Source organism: Mastomys coucha, unplaced genomic scaffold, assembly GCF_008632895.1.
Source record: "Mastomys coucha isolate ucsf_1 unplaced genomic scaffold, UCSF_Mcou_1 pScaffold7, whole genome shotgun sequence".
Lineage (NCBI taxonomy): Eukaryota > Metazoa > Chordata > Mammalia > Rodentia > Muridae > Mastomys > Mastomys coucha.
In genome coordinates, this window is record NW_022196913.1 from 72,691,170 (window position 1) to 72,713,209 (window position 22,040).

At 38.4% G+C, this 22,040-nt stretch overlaps 1 protein-coding gene across 2 annotated transcripts in view; it reads left to right on the top strand.

Moving 5' to 3' along the window:
- Cpq (carboxypeptidase Q) overlaps positions 1–22,040 on the top strand; it is a 466,114-nt gene that overhangs the window by 373,178 nt on the left and 70,896 nt on the right. For both annotated transcript variants that reach the window (XM_031358720.1, XM_031358719.1), the window contains exon 7: positions 5,047–5,248. In XM_031358720.1, the coding sequence (XP_031214580.1) occupies positions 5,047–5,248 (202 nt within the window). The remainder of the gene's footprint in view (positions 1–5,046; positions 5,249–22,040) is intronic.

Here is a 22,040-nt window from a genome sequence, read left to right on the forward strand (position 1 = left end):
ATCTTTGAGGTAGAAGATGATAAACCTTCAATCCAAATCTTTTGAAGTGGGAAGATCCACCTTTAATCTGAACCACACCTTCTGATGGCAGCCTATAATAAAAAGGACATGGAAGAAGGAAGCTCTTTTTGTCTGTTTTTTTTTTTTTTCTCACCCTATCTTCACTGGTATTGGAGCCTACTTTTTTAGGATTCCAGTATGTATATACTATGAAGACCAGCTGGGACATCCAGCCTCATGGACTGAACAACTGGGTTCTTAGACTTTCCATTCATAGGCAGTCATTGTTGAGTTAGCTGGACCACGGCCTGTAAGCCATTCTAATAAATCCCCATTATATATAAAATATGCAATATATCATATATATATAATTTCCTATATACATTTATATATGTGCATATTTATACACATATGTATCTGTCTATAGATAGAAAGATAGACAGACAGACATTCATTCTGATTAGTTCTCTTCCTGTAGATAACCTTGACTAATACTTTTTTTTAAAATGACATGTCTGGCCATAAGAAAATAAACCCAGAAGTAATCTTAGAAACATTTAAAGAAGCTGAAGTAGGCTTCCCAAGAGCAGGGCAAGTGAAGTTGACCAGAAAACACTCTGCTACTTGGCATACCCTCACCATCAACCACAAAGCCATGCCTTTTTCTTCAAAAAAGTGTTCACTGAGAAATCAGTTCTAACCTCTGAACCTGGAGAAGGAAGAGAATTAGTAGAGATGAGTGTAATGAGGCAGGAAGGAATTTAGAGGGGTAGAGAATGAGAAAGCTGGCCTTAGCCACTTTATGGAGCATTTCTATAGCTGCAGAAATGAACATAAAGCCAGGGACATAAAGTACTGGGCCAATGTATGTCACAGAAGGAATCAAAATACTACTGTGAAATCTTGAGTCTCATGACTTTCACCAGCTATGTTGCTACATCAGTAATAAAACTATAGACTGAGGTAGAAACCATTAATGTGACATATAAGCCCCTTTTAAGCCTACTTATCAAATATCCTAGATGTTTCCTTTTTTTAAATACTAGAACTAATAGGATCTTATTTTCTATGTAATTAAAATATATCTTTTAGCTGATGCTCATGCACTTATTTTTAGCCTGCTGACTCATTATGGTTGCCATAGTGACATTTATGGAGGAATCGTGTGTCTTAATACACTTAGGGGCTATTGTTGGACTTGACTAACACAGGAGGAGAATTCATTCAAACCCAAAGTACTTCAAATAATATTGTAAAAATGGGACAAGGATTTTCCCACAGTAGAATACCTCTGAGCACACATACTGAATAACATGTATAGTCTTCAGGGAGCTGTTCATTCTGCTCCTATCTCCAGTATGATGAGGGGCTAAGCTAAAATAGGTACCTGCAATTTTAGTACCAATGTAACTTACCCAAAGCTGCCCATTTCCTCAAGCTTCAGGTAGTTTAGTTGTAAAATGAAAATAACATGTGACACTCAACCTTGTCATTAATCTTCCTCTACATCTCCCCTGAGTACCCACAGCTGCTCAACACCAAATGCTGGAGTCTGTAAAAGAACACAAAGTTTGAGCTCCAGGGTAGACCTGACCAGAAAGCAAAGCCTGTTCTTGATGTCCTACAGTAAGAGATGCTTCTCTACCCAGCCTCCAGGCAGGACTGGGTGTGGATCAGAGCTCTCTGTAAAGAGCCAACACCTTTCATCCTGGAACCACAGTGTCTGGCTCAGCTGCAGATGCTTGCAGCCTCCCAGCACACAGGAGATGGTCTGCTGTTTACATTCTCCCTGAGCTTACCACCTGACCAAACAGTGTTGCCCCCATCCTCTGTGAAGCCTTAATAGCCAGAATGCTGTGCTGGGGCCAACTGCTCCATGTCAGTATAGTATCTATCTTCTTCGAAGATTAAAGTGAGGAGACTATACTATTAATTCAAGTAATTAAGAAACTCCTTTCTTTTCATTTGATTTGGAGGTTTTAGTGTCACTTTAAATAAAAACCAAAAATATGTTGAAAAACGTGGAAAAATGGACATATTTTCTTATAATTTTCTCATGAATTATTCTCTCTATGGTATGAGAAAGTTAAGTTATAAAACAAAAATGAAGCCAATTTTATGGAGAAAAGGATAATTTATGGAGCACAGGTCTATTTTATTTTAAGAATTGCCTGGAATTTTATAAAAGCAAAAAAATACACACATCATCCTTGTGCTTATGCTATAAAGCAAGCAATTTAAAATATTCAATATGTATTTTCAGCAGTTTCCTTCTTTTTAACCTTACATTGCCACCAAAGAATGCTAATGGTAACCAAATTTCTCTTGGCCAAGTTGCTTAATCCTTAAGAAAAAAAGGGGGGGCAACAGTAGGGAAAAGACACGTTGCAGGATGAGATTGTAGCATACGATAGCTGTGAACCCTGACCCGGAGCATGTGGTGACTGATCTGAGAGCTTCAGCTAAGAGGTCACAGAAGCACTTCTCTGCTTTGGGTTATGTACATTAAATGATAATGAGCAATCGCTTTCATAGCTCCTAATAGACAGCTTATTAAGAGCGCAGTGCGGGTTACAGATCATATCCTAACTTATCCTTGAGCTCTTTAGACTTTCCTCTGGATATCCCAATTTATTTCAATCAGAGTTGGTCATCTCAGCAACCAAGCATTTTGTCTCAAGAATAGGCTTTTCACTATGCTCTGTAAACAAGCGACAGATCTCTTGCCCCATGCACTGAGAAGGGGGCAAGTCCTAGAGCATGGCTTTGTTTCCTGTCACTGGCAGTAATCAGCTTTCTCCACCTATAGCAAGCTGCTCATGACAAAAAATATGCATATATGACAACACATCCCTGTGTGGCAGTAGTTCATTCCAGTTAGTTTTTGCAGAGTGGTGTCCCAACACTGTCCCTGGACGCCAAGACTAAGATGACGTCATGATAGAAGAAAAGGTGGTGTGATGTATGGTGGATGGCTTGTTTTCTTGCTCCTTTATAGGAAGCATATGGCAATGTTTATACAGAAGTAGAAAACAATAGCATACTGCTCTCAAGTTAGCGATAGCTAATGGAACCATACATGAATGGAGATCAAGCATCTCTCTACTATGCCAGGATTCTGGTTTGCTGATATCTCTACACATCCTGTTTTATTTGGCTTGAAGGGAAGTTTTATTATTTTAGGCTTTGATTCCTAATTGGAAGGAAATTGTGTAGCAAGATGTTTTTATTTGCATTTTCACTCCTCTCTGTGCTTAATTAAATTACTTTATTAGCAGAGATAATAAATTCTAGCTGAGTAGACTTTGTATTATGATCATGTAAAAGTTAAAATCTATTCATTTTTAAAACTGCATTCTTTGTATTTCTGACTTAAAAGTAAAGATTTGTGACTGGGAAATTAGAAATGGCCCTCTGGAGATGGGACACAAAGCCATAAAAGACAGAACTGGGCTATATCCACACCACACACTTTTCTCCCAATTCTACTTTCATTTAGAAGATATATTATAATTTTACTTTTCTCCTTCCTGCAGTATTTGGGGTAGAGGTAAAGTGGAGTAAAAGATTAGGACTTCCAAATTACATGTCCACCTGCTGACCTTGCAGCAATATACAGTTAAATGGGCCCTTAATATAGACCATAAATTTAAATACGTTGCACATTAGTATTTCAAATGATAGTACCATAAGGCAGTAGCTAAATCTAAGAGCAAAGATAGCTGCATTTATTATAAGCACCTTGGAACTTTCACTGAAAATTAAATGAGGACACAACTATAACTACAATCCTGGTTTATTAACCTTATTTTTTAAAAGTTTATTACTGATTTGTGAATTTTGTACAATATGTTTTGGTCATAGTCACTCCTTCCCCAATGCTCCTCAAATCCATCACTCTCAATTTGTCTTTTGTTTTTCTCCATCAAGATTAATTTGTCTGGCCCATGTATCCTTGAATATGTAGCCTTCCACTGGAACATGATCAACTTACCAGGGACTATTCTATTACAGAAAACTGACTATTTTTCTTCCAACAGCTAACAATTGCCAGTCACTCCAAGGCTAGGGATTTGGTCAGACTTGGGCTTGCACAAGATCTTGTATATGCTGTCACAACTGTTGTGAGTTCATATGTGCCCTGCTGTGACCAGAAGACACTGTTTCATAGTAGTCACCCACCACATCTGGCTCTTATAGTTTTTCTGCCCCAGGCAATTACTCCTGAGTTTTGGAAGCATGAGGTGCAGTATATTTGATCTAGAACTCAGAATTCTGTAGTCTTTTCTTTTCTGTCCCTGGCCTGCTGTTGCTCTCTGTAACACTCACCATCTACACAAATAGAAGCTTCTGTGATGAGAAGTGAAAGATGTATTAACCAATGGGCATAACAATGAGTTATTAGAAGTCAGCCTAATACCATGTCAATTAGCAGAATAATAGGACCAATTCTCCCCTAGGAGCTACAAGGTCTCTGGCCATGGGTTTGTGGTCTGATAATGGCACTAAAGATGGGTCCCATCTCTTGTAGCAGAACTGAAACCAGAACGTGCTGGGTTATCCTCATAACATTGTGACACTATTGCCCCAGTGGGCATTGTCTTGCTAGAGCAGCAAGACATTTGAACATCAGCACACAGGGAACATAGTTGAGTAAGAATGACAATTACTTTTCTCTTCCAGCAGAGTACACAGCACATTCTAGTACAGAAATGCCTTAAGAAAACTGGTTCAAAAACTATTATTGCTAGTAAAAATAATTGAGCAATTTTATTACATTTGCTTATATATATATATATATATATATATATATATATATATATAAGTTATATATATATATATAACTTTTCAAGTCAACTCTTAGGCTTGGCAAACCTCAGGATAGGAAATTATACATCTTAGAACCACGGAGAAATACACAGAGTAGGTATTGATCAGGGCAGAGTGATATAATTTTGACAACAATCTGTAAGAAGGTAATTTATTAAAGAGCACAGAAGCAGCAGATGGGAATCAAACATTTATCTCTTTTTAAATTTTATTTAGGCAAATGTTTCCAAATACAGTTTGGTGATGGAGGCTGACTCAGGGACCTTCTTACCCACTGGGCTGCAGTTCACCGGCAGTGACAAGGCCCGGGCTATCATGGAGGAAGTCATGAGTCTCCTGCAACCCCTCAATGTCACCAAGGTCTTTAATAATGGAGAAGGAACTGATATTAACTTCTGGATCCAAGCTGGAGTGCCTGGTAAGACCAAAAATGGAGAAGATGCTCCTGTATGCTGTCACCAAGTTAAAATAACATCTCTATTTAAGTGTCCCAGTAGTTACTGGCACTAACCACTGACATGGAAGTCATTTTGCACATGTTCATCCTCTCTCTGCTCTTCACTCTCTGAGATCTGCAGTGAATGATTCTAGAATTCAGCCTACATATCTGCTCTTTGATTTTGATTTGTTTTTAAAGATATGTTTTGTAATTTTACCACCAAATTTTGAGAAATGAAGTAGAAAGCAGTCACTGCTGCCAACACCCCTGGGAATCCTCACGTACTCGAATATTGCTATACCCAGACACTGTTTTATCAAAACTTCACAATCAGAGATTCTCTCTTGGAAGCTGGAGTTCTTCCTTAAAATTGTTCTGCTTTTGAGTTATATAAATGGAAAGTCTAGTCTTTGAGTTATTTAACTGTTTCTGAAACTCTCATATGTTATAGAAACTAAAAACAGGTCCACCTCTGCCACTTTGTTTCCTGATCAAAAAACAGATCTCACCAACAGCTGCATAGATTTAAATTGTAAAGAAAGCCCATTCTTGATATATTGTGGGTTTCAAAGGCATAGTAAATATCAATAGCTAAAAATGAAAAGATCTTTCCTTTTGTGTAGTGGAAGACTTGAATTCTCTCCATTTGTACTATAGATGTTTAATCAAAAACCTGAAATTCTCTGAAATCCATATTTCCATTTACAATGAGGCATGATGCCTGGATATATCCAAAACATACCAAGTATAAGGACAGAAGCTTGTACTGAGTGGAACAAGATCATTTGATCAAATTTTCCATTTCCTTAGTGAGCCTTCAACTAAGAACCACCAACTCAGCTGCTGTGAAGAAAATGCTAGCTCAGAGTGAATAAGACTGGAGACTGACCAGGAGTGACCAAAGCAGAGGAGGAACTAAAGTCCACAGCAGAACTGAGACAAAAAACAATTTACGCCAACCCTCCTCCCCACCACCTTGTGTTACCGTGTTTGATCATGAAAGCCCCTTGCCTTATTCCTTCACGTGTCTATGTTCCATAGGCAGTGATCTGTATGAAATGAACAGGTAGATTAATCACCTTCATAGGACACAATGAGATACCATCCCTCTGGACCTCCGCAAAGTCAGGCTTGATTTTTTCACATAAGAATGTGGAATGAGGAATGTAAGCCTGTTTTGGTTGCTGAATTAGTAAGCTACACTTTATTGATCTTCCACCATTTATGAGACTCCTAGTCAAGCTTCTTTTAAAATACTACTTTTAATCTGAGACCATCCTTTGGAATCTGGTACAATTACCCTTATTTTAAAGATGGAAAAATAAACTCAGAGAGACTTGCAGAATCCAAACTCACCCTGAGATCAGACCATTTTGGTGTCAAGGCTGATGGCATTTCCTTCCACACCATGTAGCAATACAGAGGAGTCTGGAATGCTGATGGTCTTCCCAGACTCAGGCAGTGTCTAAAATGTTTATCTTACTCAACTTTTGCTTATGCAAAGGATTCCAGCCTATTGCTCCTTGGAATCTCACTGGGAGAAAGGAGTTTGTTATTGTAAATAACTGCGTATTGCTCTTCACATTCCTTGTTCTCCTCCTTTCTCCTCTAGGTCAGCAGGTTTTCTATAGAGTCAGTGTTTCATTTTAGATGACTATAAATATTTCCCTGGATTCTTTACTGTTTCCTTTACAGTGTTATGAGATGGAGCCCCTGCTACCACAAAGCTATCTTTGAACAAACAAACAAAAAAAATGTTACCAGTGCATGTATGTATGCATTCCTCTGTGTGTATGTGTGCATGTGTCTGTATGTTCGTGTGTGTGTGTGTGTGTGTGTGTGTGTGTGTGTGTACATTTACCCAGGCACTCATCTGAAAGTCAGAGGAGAACTTGCTGGGAATTGGTTCTTTCCTTCCATCATCTAAGTACCAGAGACTCGACTCAGGTCATCAGACTTAGTAGGTGCTTTTATCCAGAGTCATCTTCCCACCCCTAAGCTATCTTTTGTTGTTTCCAATTCTGGTTATTCCTGGAAGAAACAGTGGGACTGCTCATGCTGTAACACAGGAAATATTGAAAAGTTCCAGAGCTTCAGAAAAAGGCAACCATCATAACTGATCTGAAGGAAAATAGAAGTGTACATTATGCTGCTTTTAATAGAAGTGTACATTATGCTGATTTTAGATGTGGTCACCTGCCCTAAGGAGGGGATTTAAAAAGAACTATTTAAATGATGCTTTGCATTACTTCGCATCTAGCTCTATTTTGTTCTTTTTCTCTCACTTCTTCTATTGGAGCAAACACTTATTGGCCTCTTCCTATATTCTAAATCCATTAAATAGCCATAATCTGAAGTGACTTCTTAAAGACTGAGCCTTAGTTTTTCTTAACTGTTTCACATGTGATTAATAGAAAAAATAGTCATTGAGTGGACAGATTGAATTAAAATTCTACATGATTTTCACTAATTATTGAAGAAAAGTAAGTCAGTTTATGGAAATGTCATCTTTGAGAAAGTAGAAAGTCTTTTGTTGAATAGGTTGAAATCTTTAATGGATAATAATCCAACTGACAATGAACTAAGTAACAAAAACAGAGGCTTTCTGTCAAAAGAGATTTAATATAAAGTGCCTTAGGTGCATTTTCCACTCAAGCTCTCCCCTAAGGGTCTCAGCCTTAGGCCACTCCCCTGCCTCCTGTAACATGGCTACTCTTCCCTCCACTTTTGGCATAATCTGTGTTCACTCATGTTCATGAATCTGTCCACAGGCCACAGCAGTCTGTGATGCTCTGATTTTCCACAGCACTTTATTCTTCACCCAGAGCCTCGTTCGTTAGTAGCATATACAGCCTTGGTCTCAGGTTATTAGGAGTTTGGGTGTAAACTACCTCTTATAGTCATTGTTTCTTTCTTCAACTTTAAGGTCAATTCTTTTTATTTTTTTAACATCTTCTATAGCTTTTAGTTTAATTTTGGGAACAAGTTTGAATTTTTTGTCATTCTGACCCAAGAGAAGAAAAAACATTGAAAATAATTACTTCTAGGCAAATGTTTGTTCCTGAGAGTCTGAAGAAAATAAAAGATATTGAGAGTAAACAATCCTCAAAGTTTAAAATATCTGAAGAAAAATGTATGCATTAGGCTGGAACAAGTAGGATCAGTTACCTTACAGGGAAGGAAAGTGAGAGATGCCTATAAACTTGCCTTCTGGTACACCAGTGAAGATACTTATAAACACACCTTCTAGTACAGCAATGGTTTTCCTACATAAAATGGTTAGCAGCTGTACCCTGACTCTGCCAATAATAGTATAAGAGTGACATTACAGTAACCTTGGGCTCTAAACTGGTCTCTGTTAGAACCAGATAGACTTTCAATTCTTTCAGTGTGGGTTTTGGGTGATGTAATAAGAATCTTTTTTTTTTGTTCTGATTGCCTCAGAACTGAAGCATATGGTTCTCAGTTGCTCAAATACATCCTTTTAAAATTCCTTTAAAGACAGGGACGCGCGCGCGCGCGCACGCGTGCGCGCGCACACACACACACGCGCGCGCGCACACACACACACACACACACACACACACACACACACACACACACACACGAAAAGAATTAGATGCCCTTTTGGTGTGGCCTAAGGGAATGAGGCTCCTCTTATTCCATATCTACCAGTACCATATCTTCTTCTTTGCCTACAGGATCTAAGATGCAACCTTTTTCTAATGTGTTTCCTTATTGTATGGTGTTCTAGAAGAATTACAGACCTTGAATGCATGTTCTGCTTCATAGCTTCTAAATATATAGTAAAAGATGGTTTCCTTTCTTTCTTTTTTTTATTAGATATTTTCTTTATTTACATTTCAAATGTTCTCCCCTTTCCTGGTTTCCCCTCCAAAATACCCCCATTTCCTCCCCCATACCCCTACTACCAACCCACCCTCTCCCCTTCCTGGCCCTGGCATTCCCCTTCACTGGGGCATTGAACCTTCACAGGACCAAGGACCTCTCCTCCCACTGATGACTGACTAGGCCATCCTCTGCTACATATGCAGTTGGAGCCATGAGTCCCATCATGTGTACTCTTTGGTTGGTGGTTTAGTCTTTGGGGGCTCTGGGGTTATTGATTAGCTCATATCATTGTTTCTCTAGCTCCTTCATTGGGGACCCTGTGCTCAGTCCAATGGATGACTGTGAGTGTCAGTCAAGAAAGATGATTTTCTTTCTAAACTTTGCTCACTTGTTACTCAGTATCCTTACTAGTCACTTACTGTGTGGCACCAGGAGTCAGAGATGAATACAGACAAAATCTATCCCTTGACCACTGCATGGTCTAATTAGTGAGGCTTGGTTAGCACATCTGTAAAGTATAGATGGTGACCTGGGATTCTCTAGCACACTTATGTGTTTTTCCTCCTCTGTACCATCTCTTACAGACTGACATCACAATCATTGTATGACAACACATAGTGGATAGTGGATGCTCTGTTCACTCTGAATTGTTCTATGCTATAATGCCTCTTTCTCAGCTCCTCCTTTCACCATAGACACTGTCTCAACAGAACTCACTTATTCCCAGGCCTCCTTCAGCCACAATGGCCTCTATTCTGAATTCCCTGCCCCCTAATCAGCTCACTTCATTGTAAACTCTCTAAGTTGAAATCTACCTAACAATTGGGATACTTTTACCTAGAAAATAAAACAGAAGATCCAAGTCAGAAGGCAATAAGGGCATTTTTACAAGAAACCCAGAGATTTTGCCTACTTTTCCCCTACCTCTGTAATACTAAAGATAAAACCCAAGGCCTTACACAAGCTGTACAAGTGATTCTTCACTATTAAAATTAGTCCCTAGCCCAACTCACTGCTCAGTTTAGTTTTCCAATCACACCAAGCATCTTACAAGTTTCATCCCACCCTCCTTGGCAGGCTGTGATTGTTAAAAGCAGCATATTTTCTACATTGTATGGTCATGAAAGAGAGAATGTCTATAATTGATATCCCTTTTTTCAAAGTGAGGAACTCTTTCAAGAATTAATAAAACAGGCTTTTTTCCATCCCACTGATGAAAAATTGTAACTACTGTCTTTGTCTAAATTGTATCATACTAACAAAACATAGTAGAAATACCAAAAATGGTGAATATTGATCAAATATTACTTCCTGGAATAAGTGGTACCCTTTCCAGTATCCACTGAAAACGGCATTGCTTCCTGACATATGAGGAAAATATTTAAGATAAAGATATCCATTGAGTAAACAGTAAGAAGTAGTTGTGATATCTGATCATCTTCTCCTGACATGAAAATCCTTCGGTGTTTCTCCAATCTCCAGCTGTTATACATAACTAAAGTTTCTACTTAATTAGGAATGTAAAGTCATTCATGTTCCACCCCATACCTTATGCAGCTCCTCTATGGTTTTCTATGTGCTTCCTAGTTGTCCAGTCAAACTGGAATTCCTGGAACAGCCTTCTGTTCCCACACTTCTGTGTATATGGACCTTCCCTATTCTCTTATCAACAGGTAACTCCATGGTACAGTTCACTGTTTCCCCCATTTTCAAGCTTTCTCTCATCTCCTGAAGCTTGAGCAGTTACCACTGGAGCTTGTTCACCAAACCAAGCTCACCTCTCCTTATGGTGCTTGCTCTGTTCTTAAAATGTGAGCCATTGAAAAATACTACAGAATTTCCATGCTTGAGGAGAAGTGTCTGTCCTGTGCTAAAGTGTTCATAACTCCAATTCTATATAAACAAGGTCAGACTTTGTGGGAACAATATCTGGTCTTCTCTAAATAAAATACTATGAGAGAAGCTTATAAACTACAGTGGGGTGCCCACCTCAGTGACCACATGGTCCCATCACATGGGCCTTTTCTCATACATATTGCATTGTTTTCAATAATTCATATGTTCTCTTCTTTCATCTTTGTCCAGACTCCACTGAAATATAACACATAAATATCATTCAGGATTTTGCATATTTGTCAGTCTTCCTTGTTTCTGTCCAATGCTTCCTATCAACAAAACTAAGCTAAAACTTTCTATTTTGACATTTCCAAATGCCTTTCTTCTGAAAGGCTCCAGAAAGCAGTCAGCAAGGACACAGGTGGACATGCTCATGTTCCTCCTCTGGATTCAAAATACATACTTTCTCATCATGAAGTGGAATACAACACCCCAGCAGTTCTGTGTCCCCTACTGTCCCTAAATGGGAGATGTTTCTCCTGTGATGAAGTTATTTTGTCCAGTAGTTTTCAAAGAGGTTAATATTCTGCATTAAGGAGTCACACCTCTCTGAGAACATTAGAACGGAGCTCTCTAATTTGTGGCAGGAGTTCTCAGTCCCTTGTGTAAAAAGCTGTGGAAATTATTCGGTAAGCACATCTTAAGTATTTAGCATAATCCAGAGACTGTGTAGACCCTGAGGATAGACATCCATATCTGTTCTCCTGAAGACTGAACTAAAGAAGTAACAGTAGGAGGAAATAGACTGTTACAAAAAATAAAATAAGAATGGTATATATACATGTATATATACACTATATATGTGTATATGAATGTATATATGTATAAGTACCACTTGTGTATGTCATATATATATGTGACATCAGTAGGTTTATTAACATAAGTTTAGTTGGTGGCTTCTTTTTCCCTTTTTAGCCTGGGTGAGTCAGAACTCTTGAATTACTACTCATTGACTTCTATCTTCTAAATATATCTGTTTAGCACCCACTTCAATACCGCAAGTTGCTCATCAAGCTCAGAATCAATGTGCTTTTATACTCTTCTCCTTAAAGCAGATCTGCTTCACCTTCAGTAGAAGCCTCCTAGTACCCAGCCTCCTGGTCCCCAAGCCTCCCAGGCTGATTGTAGACTAAGTGGAGAGGGGCTACAGTATAGAAGTGGTTTAGTTTGTCACATCCTGACTTATGAAATATCTTCTGATGTTGCCCAGAATAGTTACTAAAAGCTAAAATGCAAACTTTCACTTGGAAAATTAATGTATTTTGTGTTTTGTCTCATTAACTAGACTCAGTCTTCTTTCTACACCCACAAGGCCCCATATTACTTGGAACATAAACACTTAATGATTAGATGTATTGATCTGGAAATTAACAGGACACCAAAAAAGTTAAGAATCAGTAACTGTCAGCTATTTTGTGCAATGTTCTCATAAGTAGCACATGAGAAATGCCTTCCAGAGTCCTATGATAGAGCACAGGAAAACGCTACAAGTTGAGGCTGGGCGTTGATGGTGAAATTATATAACATTACAATAGACAGAAGTAGAAAAGGACATTCCTAGTGAGAAGATAGTAGAAACCTGGCATGTGTCCCTGCAGGTAGCAGTCAGGAGAAAGGCTTCTCTGGGCATTTCATCTGGGAAGTTATAGGCTGTAGCAGGATTTTCCCTGTCCAATTATTAATACAACAAGAAGCCTGTGATTGGACAGGGGAAAGGGAGGCAGCATGAAGAGTGGCAGAGATGGAGATGGAGGAGACAGGAAGAACAAGGAAGCAATAAATGAACAGGATGATTCAGATTCAATGTGGCTTTATATAGCCACAGGTAAATATAATATCATATATGGATAGAATAGTTGGGGTAACTTGTCTAATCTAAGTGGGCAGCTTGTATCATCATTTGGTTCTGAAACTATTGTGTGGGCATCTTGTGAATTGAGAATTTATTGTTATATAAATCTAACTAGTTAATTATAAGCTTCAAAAGTTTTGATTTTACTGGGGTACTGGCTATTGTGACATCTAACTATGAGGTGGGTGGTCATTACATGGGGCTGGTGTGGCAACTACCCATTAAGGGGACTTAATGAGTTGGGTGGAGATGTCTTGGGAGCCCCGGGCCAGAGGGCCTGCTGAGATGAGAACACCCGGCTGGAGCCATTTGGCCTGCTGGTGCCCGGCATAGTGAGGGAACTTAACGTTCTTTTTCATATTTCCTGCACCAATAGGCAGTGAGAGCAGTTGAAGTATCCAGGCAGATGTATAAGAGTCATATGTTTCAGGGTGAAAACTTTTACAGATGATGCCAAGAAGCCATGAGTCTTTAGCAGGAGAGTTCTTAGTGAAAAATGTTAAGAGTTTAGAAAGCTCATGCTAGGGATGCCCAGATCACACTCAATAGGAGGCATAGTGTAAGAACTATGCAATGAAATGGGAGCTTGACGAAGAAGCAACAGGTTAGAAACACTTGCTTTACATGTTATAGGATTGTTCTATTTTGTGCATCAGAATAACTCATGAACACTATGTTCCATCTTCCATTAGAAACCATCTTACATGGCTTCTAATAACATAGCCTGGAAAGGCTTTGCTTCCTTAGTTTTCCCTCTAATGGTCTCAAGGTTGGCTCTTCGGCAGTCTCCTTCCTAATACATTTGACTCTCAATTTGTTGTATATTATTCTTGATGGCACAGGTGCTTCTTGACATATAGTGGGTTTGAGTACCAATAAACCTCACTGTAAGGTGACAACATTGTGAGTCACAAATGTATAATTCACCTAATCTGCCTATCAGACATCATGTCCTAGTAACATAGCAACATAACATACAATACTTCTTCATGGAGCATGTCCCCTTGTGACCTAGTGGCAAAGTGGAACTATGGCTTCTTGATGCTTGGATTCAACATCTCAAGATGGTTTATAGTGGCATATTGCTGGGGAGAAGTTCAGACTTCAAAGCACAGTTTCTCCCTTTTAAGAAGGAATGAAATGTCCACCTTTTGATCTTCCTTCTTCTTGAGTTTCTTGTGGTTTGTGGGTTGTTCTTCCTGTATTCCAAACTTCTGGACTAATAACCACATATCAGAGAGTGCATACCATGTGTGTTCTTTTGTGATTGGGTTACCTCACTCAGGATGATATTCTCCAGATCCATCCATTTTCCTAAGAATTTCATAAACTCATTGTTTTTAATAGATGAGTAGTACTCCATTGTGTAGATGTACCACAATTTCTGTATCCACTCCTCTGTTGTGGGAGAGGGTGGGGTGGCAAGCATAGGGAGGGGGGAGGCAACAGGGGTTTGTTCTTGTTGTTTTTGTTTGTTTGTTTGTTTGTTTGTTGGAGGGGAAACTGAGAAAGGAGAAATTTACATGTAAATAAAGAAAATATCTAAAAAAAAAGAAAAGAAAATCAGAAATCATTTTAATTAAATATTAAATTTATATTCTGAAAACAAAACAAAACAAAACAAAACAACAAAGCACAGTTTCTTCGAAATGTCACTTTCTCACCGTGGTAAAGTAGAAACTGCATTAAGTTAATAACTCATAAGCCTGGGCCTCTATATAATCACTATATGCAATAGGTAGCTATATTATGTATGAATTATGGAGAATACAAAAATAAGAAATGGCCTTTTGTCTCTAGAGGTTCACAACTGAGAACCAACTGATTTGGTTTACATAATCATAAAAACTAGAAAAATGGCTTCATCATGGAACACTAAATAAAGCTACATTTAAGTTTCTAAGAAAAAAGTCTGAAATGATCTAAAACCCAATAGAATCCATTTCTAGCCTTATATTAAAGGAGTGAGGAAATGTAACTTCAGTTTGATTCATTTTTTATTATATCCTATGATTGTAAATAATGCTACACTTTATAAGAAAAATGTTATCATAGGACTAGGGATGTAGCTGAGTGCTATAGTGTCTGTTTAATCTATGCACAGCACTGGGTTCAGTTCATACCCCTGTCAATATGTTTCCACAGAAAATGTCAAATAAATACAAAAATATAAAAATAGCACAATGTACACTCCATGTGCTTATAACTCAGCTTAGGGACAGTTTTACTCAAGGATAGTCTTACTCTTCAGCCACAACTAGACCTTTTATACCAGATGAAAGTCCCCAATAGAGCATCAATTTATTTGTAAATAATTTGTAACTCTCATAAATAAAGACTTGCATACAAATAGCACTATACCATTTTCCACTAAAATACTTTAGGACAACTTTTTTTACCATCATATTCTGTTATATAGCTAGTTTCCAGATGTTTCTAGTTAAATTCACTTGAATAGAACTAAAAAATAAATAAATAAATAAAAACTATTCTGGTTTGACTCAAAATTTCAATGAGGTTCAAATAGTACAAGTGGCTGACATGACTGTGAAATCTCTTATGATTCATAGATTATGTCTTTATCTGGGTTTTTCTTTTTTCACTTTTGGGTGGCTTGTTCTGACTCAAGTCTAATTCTGAATGGTGACCTAGATGCACAAGGTTCTTCTGCTTATGCCCATTAGCAGGAACACCTGATACCTTCTCTTTCCCTTCCCTACTCTCTCTCTCTATCTCTCTCTTTCTCTAATTCTAATATACATAAATTTATATCATATATGAATATATGTGAGCTATATACAGCTATATGGATATATTATATGGCATATATGTATATAAATTCATATCATATATATAAATTCTCTTGTACATTTTCTCTCATATATATTTATATCGTCATGTACATTTTATTGGAGCATAATCTTAATAATGTATTTTAGTTCTCACATTCTTTGTTAATTATTTGAAATACTCCTATAAAAATGGCCTTCTCCTGAGAGGCTCTGCCAGAGCCTGACATATACAGAGGTGGATGCTTGCAGCCAACCATTGAACTGATCACAGGGACCCCAATGGAAGAGTTAGAGAAAGGACTGAAGGATCTGTAGGGGTTTGCAACCCCATAGGAAGAACAACAATATAAACTAACCAGAGCTCCCAGAGTCTAAACTACCAACCAAGGAATACACTTGGAGGGACCCATGGCTTCAGCCATATATGTAGCAGAGGATGGCCTTGTCAGGCATCAATGGGAGAAGAGGCCCTTGGTCCTGTGAAGGCTTGATGCCCCAGTGTAGTTGAATGCAAGGGCAGGTAGATGGGAGTGGGTAGGTGGGGGCAAACCCTCATAGAAGCAGGAGGGGGGATGGGAAAGTGGTTTCTGGGGGTACAAATCAGGAAAGGGGTAACATTTGAAATGTAAATAAATAAAATATCTAATAGAAAATGGCCTTTTCCTTTAGCAACCAAGAGATGCTATTTATGAGGAAAGAAGGAAGGAAGGAAGGAAGGAAGGAAGGAACGAACGAACGAACAAACAAACGAACAAACAACAGAAGGCAGGGAGAGAGGAAGGAAGGGAAGGAGGGAGGAAGGAAGGAAGGATTCATCATTCATTCTTTCCTTTGTTTACACGTTTTAAAATCCATCTTTTTGTTCCCTTAGTGTCGTCTAAAGATGATGAATTCATTCATTTTGTATTATTAACAGATGAATTTCAAGACATTCATCTGTTGTGAATTTATTTTTAATGATGCCTCAACTGTCCCATCTTTGGCCAATGGAAGCCTCATTGACTCCCTCCCAAATGGTTTTAGCATGAGCCTCATAGTTACTAGGAACATTCCAGGTTGATAATTTTATGAATGTTCCAGACCATCTTGTACATTTCTTGCCCTAGATCAAGAATCAGCCATTTCTTCAATGAGTCCAACTACTTTTACAAGTTCATGGTATTTAGAGCCCCAGACTGGTCTTTGTGTGTATTTGTTGCTACCAAAAATGGCTGGTGTCACCAAGTCTTCTAGTATTCAGACAACTGTTTTTTTCTCAAAAGAGAAATTCTATTAGTAATACGTCTTTCAATTTAAATTCAAGACTATAAGGCTGCACTTAACCTTGCTGTTGTTACGTCTGGATCTCCTTTGTTGCCTCAAATCCTAACATTCAATGGAACACCATAATCAGTGCTTTTCCAAAAGCACACATAAGAATCTCAAAGAAAGAGCAACAAAAACTGCAGTATAACAGTTATGGAAGTCATCTGGGTCCTTTTCACCATTGGTATAGTTCTTCTACTAGAGATGTAAAAGTTTCTATTAATCTGTGATGTTTATTATTCTGAATGTTATTTTTGTTTTTCTATATGGAATTTCTGATTTCTTGAGTTAAATGCCTTTTTATTTATAACATAGTGTGATGGTTTGTATGTGCTTGGGCCAAGGAGTGGCACTGTTAGTCAGTGTGGCCTCATTCAAGTAGGTGTGTCACTGGGGGCATAGGCCTTATTATCCTTGTCCTAGCTGCCTGGAAGTCATTTTCCACTAGCAGCCTTCAGATGAAGATGTAGACCTCTCAGCTCCTCCTTCATCATGCCTGCCTGAACGCTGCCATGCTCTTGTCTTGATAAGAATAGATTGAACCCCTGAATCTGTAAGCCAACTCCAATTAAATGTTGTTCTTATAAGAGTTGCCTTGGTCATAATGTCTTTTCACAGCAGCAAAACCCTAACTAAGACAGAATTTGGTACCAGGGACTGGTGTATTGCTTTGATAGGCCTGACCATGCTTTTGTTTGAAGGAATGTGGATTTAGAGACTTTAGTAACCAGTGGAATGCTTTAAGTTGGGCTTAATGGGCTATCCTAGTAGGAATAGGGAAAAATCTGTTGCTGAGTATGACTTGAACAGTTCGGACCTGGCCCAAGAGGTTTTCATGAAGAAGAATTTCAGAATTTGGCCTGTTTTGTGGTATTTTGGTGAAGAATGTGGTTACTTTTTTCCTTGTCTGAAGCATCTGCTTGAGGCTAAGGTGAAGAGACTCAGATTAACTGTATTGACAAAGGAAGTTTCAGAAAAGACCATCATAGACTTTGTTTTCTGGTTAAGTCTAATGAACAGGATTTTAAGCAAGTATATCAAGGTTAGAAAGGAAAAATATAAAATATATGGATTGAGTATTAATGGGCTACCAGAAGTGAAATGGAGCTGAATCCTGTGTTCAAGGAGATAAAAAATTAAGGGAGTAGAACTTTGGGACAAGATCCTACCCAGCTAAATTTATATCCAGGCATAGTGGTACATACCTTTAATCCCAGGAGATGAGGCCAAGCCGATCTCTGAGTTCAAGGCCAGCCTGGGACAGAGTAAATTCTAGATGAAGAAAAGCTTAAATCCAGGCATGGTGTACATACCGTTAATCCCAGGACACAACCATGCAGATCTCTGAGTTCAAGGTCAAACTACAGAGCAAGATCCAGGAAAACTAAGCTTAGGCAGTGAAAGAGATGAAAAACAGAAAACTAGTGATAATGTATAGAACAAAGGGGCCATGATCCAGCTCCTGCAAGCAGCAGAACAAGATAGCTTCAGCCATGTGGCTCTGGCTTTAGAGTGATAATTAGAAGGGACTACTGGGACAACTGATGCTGGTTAGCTGGAGCTAACAAATTAGTAGTGATTAAGAAAAGACAAGCATCTCTGAGGTGAAATCTTCTGGGAAGTGTTTTCTGAGAGCACAAAGAAGCTGTGTTCCAGAGATAGCCGAGGTTGTACCTCCTGCAGCAGCTGTACTTAGTAATGTATAAGAGTCACCCAGGTTCTACTGATTTTGAAGGCATGAAGGTGTCAAGAAAAGCTGAGGCACTGAGAGAGTCCATGGAAGGCCACTGGTGAAGGTGCAGCCTCAGTTGCAGTTGATAGCCCAGGACTGAGGAGGTCTTGCAAAGGATTTGAGGCTTGGCACTATGAAGAGAGCCTGAGAGGCTACTGGTGAAGCCTAGTTGCAGAGGAAGACCCCAGTGTATTGGAGTTTCCAGTATCATGGGATGACCATCAAGATCAGCAGAGGCAGTAGAGTATATCAACCTGAGCTTAGAGTGCTATAGAAGGCAGAGCTGGAGAAGTGATGCCAGCCCTTTGGAGGGGCTCAGAAAATCACGTGTGGATCCTAGATATTGAAGCAAGAAATTGTGACACTGAAGTTGCTTTGAAGTCCCCAAGATGTTTGAGATGCCAGAACCATAGGCTATCTGCTGAGGAAAGCTGCTAACAGAAAGTAGAACCAGCAGAGGAGAAAGAAGTTTGTTGCAGTCAACAAAGATGAAAAAAAAGAGTTGGAGATCTGAAGACTGCCTTGAAATCAGACATGGAGATGCGGAGTTTGGAGTTTGCCCAGCTGGTTTCCTGGCTTGCTTTGGCGATTACAGTTAAGTGATTGCATGAATCTCAGAAGAGACTTGGAACTTTGGACTTTTAACATTGTTGAGACTGCTATGGACTATGGGGACTATAGAAGTTAGACTAAATGTATTTTTTATTATGTTATGTTTAGGTATGGCCCCCATAGACTCGTGTGTTTGAAGAAGGCTATGGTAGCCAGGGAGTGGAATGCAATGGTTTGTATATGCTTGGCCCAGCGAGTGGCATTATTAGGAGGTGTGGCTTTGTTGGAGTAGGTGTGTCACTGTGGGTGTGGGCTTTAAGACCTTTGTCCTAGCTTTCTGGAAATCAGCCTTCCACTAGCACTTCAAATGAAGATGTAGACTTCTCAGCTCCTCCTGCACCATGCCTTCCTGGACGCTACCATGCTCTTGCCTCGGGTAATGGACTGAACCTCTGAACCTGTAAGCCAGCCTTAAATGTTGTCCTTATAAGGGTCAACTTGGTCTTGGTGTTGGTTCACAGCGGTAAAAACCTAACTAAGACACATAGGAACAAGACTGCAAATATGAGTCTAACAGAAGTTTGCAATGACTTTGGAGATGATTTTTGAGAACCTTCTGAAATATAGAGTATTATTCTTTAACCGATTTTCAGATGAAGCCATTGTACAAAATCAGAAGGAGAGTAAGGAGAGAAGTCATATTTTACATGTCGTTATCACACATAAAATACAAGTTCTGTCCTAAAAAGTTAATGTAGGGCTTAAACACAGGAGAGGGAAAAGGCAACAGGTTTAATCTTTACCCATTATTCATGCATACTTCAACGCTCCGAAAATAGAAAGTGCATGCTGCCCAAGAGCAAAACAGAGCTGAAGAAACAAAACAAAACAGGTTAACAGAAACCCCTCTAGTAGAAGAACTGTACCAAAGGACAAAAGGACCCAATGAATCCATAACTGTTATGCTGCTGTTTCTAATGCTCTTTCTATGAGTCTCTCATGTGTGCACTTGTAACCAGACCACTGATTATGGTGTTTTTACAGAAGTATCTCAAATAATTAACAAGGAACATGAGAACTAAATGCTGACTACACTTTGTTTAGGATATTTCCAGGGGATTCAGAAATGCAGTCACAATGAGGTACCACTGGGTTAGGTGTAGTTAGACAATAAGCGTTTGGATTAAGGAAACTGACTTAGAATTTCACTCAGCTACGTTCTAGATATGTAACCTTAGTAAGGCATTTAACCTATTGGAACTCTTAAAAAAATAAAATAATGCTAATAATACTTTATGAGATTAATTATATATTTTTAGATAAAGGTCACCTTAGGGTATTGCTTGGCATAAAATCTCCATGAATAAGCCACTGTTATTAGTTTAGTTATTGAAGCAAACTTCTGACATTAGTTTAGACTTCTTCAGTCCTCTGTGAAAGAACTGTAGCTCAAATGATCTGAATCTGTGTGTAAATATGTGTGTGTGTGTGTGTGTGTGTGTGTGTGTGTCTGTCAGTCTGCGTATATCTGTTTGTGTGTTGGTGTATATGTCTGTGTATTGTTTGTGTATCTGTGTATGTCTTTCTCTTTATCTCTCTCTCTCTCTTTGTGTCTCTGTGTTTATATGTCTGTGTATGTATGTGTGTATCTCAGTGTGTATATCTGTCTTTTTCTCTTTCTCTCTTTCTCTCTTTCTCTCTTTCTCTCTCTCTCTCTCTCTCTCTCTCTCTCTCTCTCTCTCTCTCTCTCTCTCTCTCTCTCTCTCTCTCTGTGTGTGTGTGTGTGTGTGTGTGTGTGTAAGACCAAAGAAAAATCACACAGGGAGTGAGCATAAATGATTCATTTACTCACTTAAAGTCCTTCTTTAAAAGTGACTTTTGATTACTTGTTTATGGTTAATAGCAAATTTCTTGGTTTCTCTTGGATTTTTTCTGTTTTTAAATACTATTTAAAATTATTTTAATTTAATTCATATTTTACATTTTCATGTTCTTCAGTCAATATTTATATCATATTTTTATTGTGCTCTCTGAGACTATGCATTTTCTCTTAACTCTCTTCTTAACAGGAAAAAATATAGCATTTTTCATTCTATATTCACATTATGCAGGAAGCACCGAGATGCTATATAAGTGAAACTTAATCTACTAACACATCCAGGTACTCCCTGGCTCCCTTCCTTCTTTGAATATTGATAATTTCCCTCATTTTCACCTAAATATTTAACACTCCTGTATTTACATGCCCATACAGACATGGCTATATTTAAAAAATAATTGATGCTTTGGTTCATAGTAAGGATTTGTTAATATTATGAATAATTATATGAAGAACAAACTATTCAATGAATGAAAGAAAAAATAGGAGAAAAAGATGCTATTCCTTAGTCTGTAAGTATCAAATGAGTCATAATGCTTAGTTCCCTTACTATCTAAACAAACTGCCCCCAGACTGAAAACAAAGAGGTGGCCAACAGATTTGTTAGTGTTTATTGAATGGAAGCATCTTGTTTAGGTCTTAGATAACTAAACAAGAAAAAGAAAACTGAGAAACTGTAGCCTGTGAATGAAATAAACTGTAGCCTCCTTCAAATGGGAGAGACAAGATGTTTGAACATGTCTCTTTCCTGGCATTGAATTTTGTACCGGTTTTTTTTGTTTGTTTGTTTTGTTTTGTTTTATTTTTTAATTAAACTTAAGGATATGTGAAGAAAGTGACTTTATTTTTTTTTTTATTTTAGATATTTTCTTTATTTACATGTAAATTTCTCCATTCCCAGTTTCCCCTCC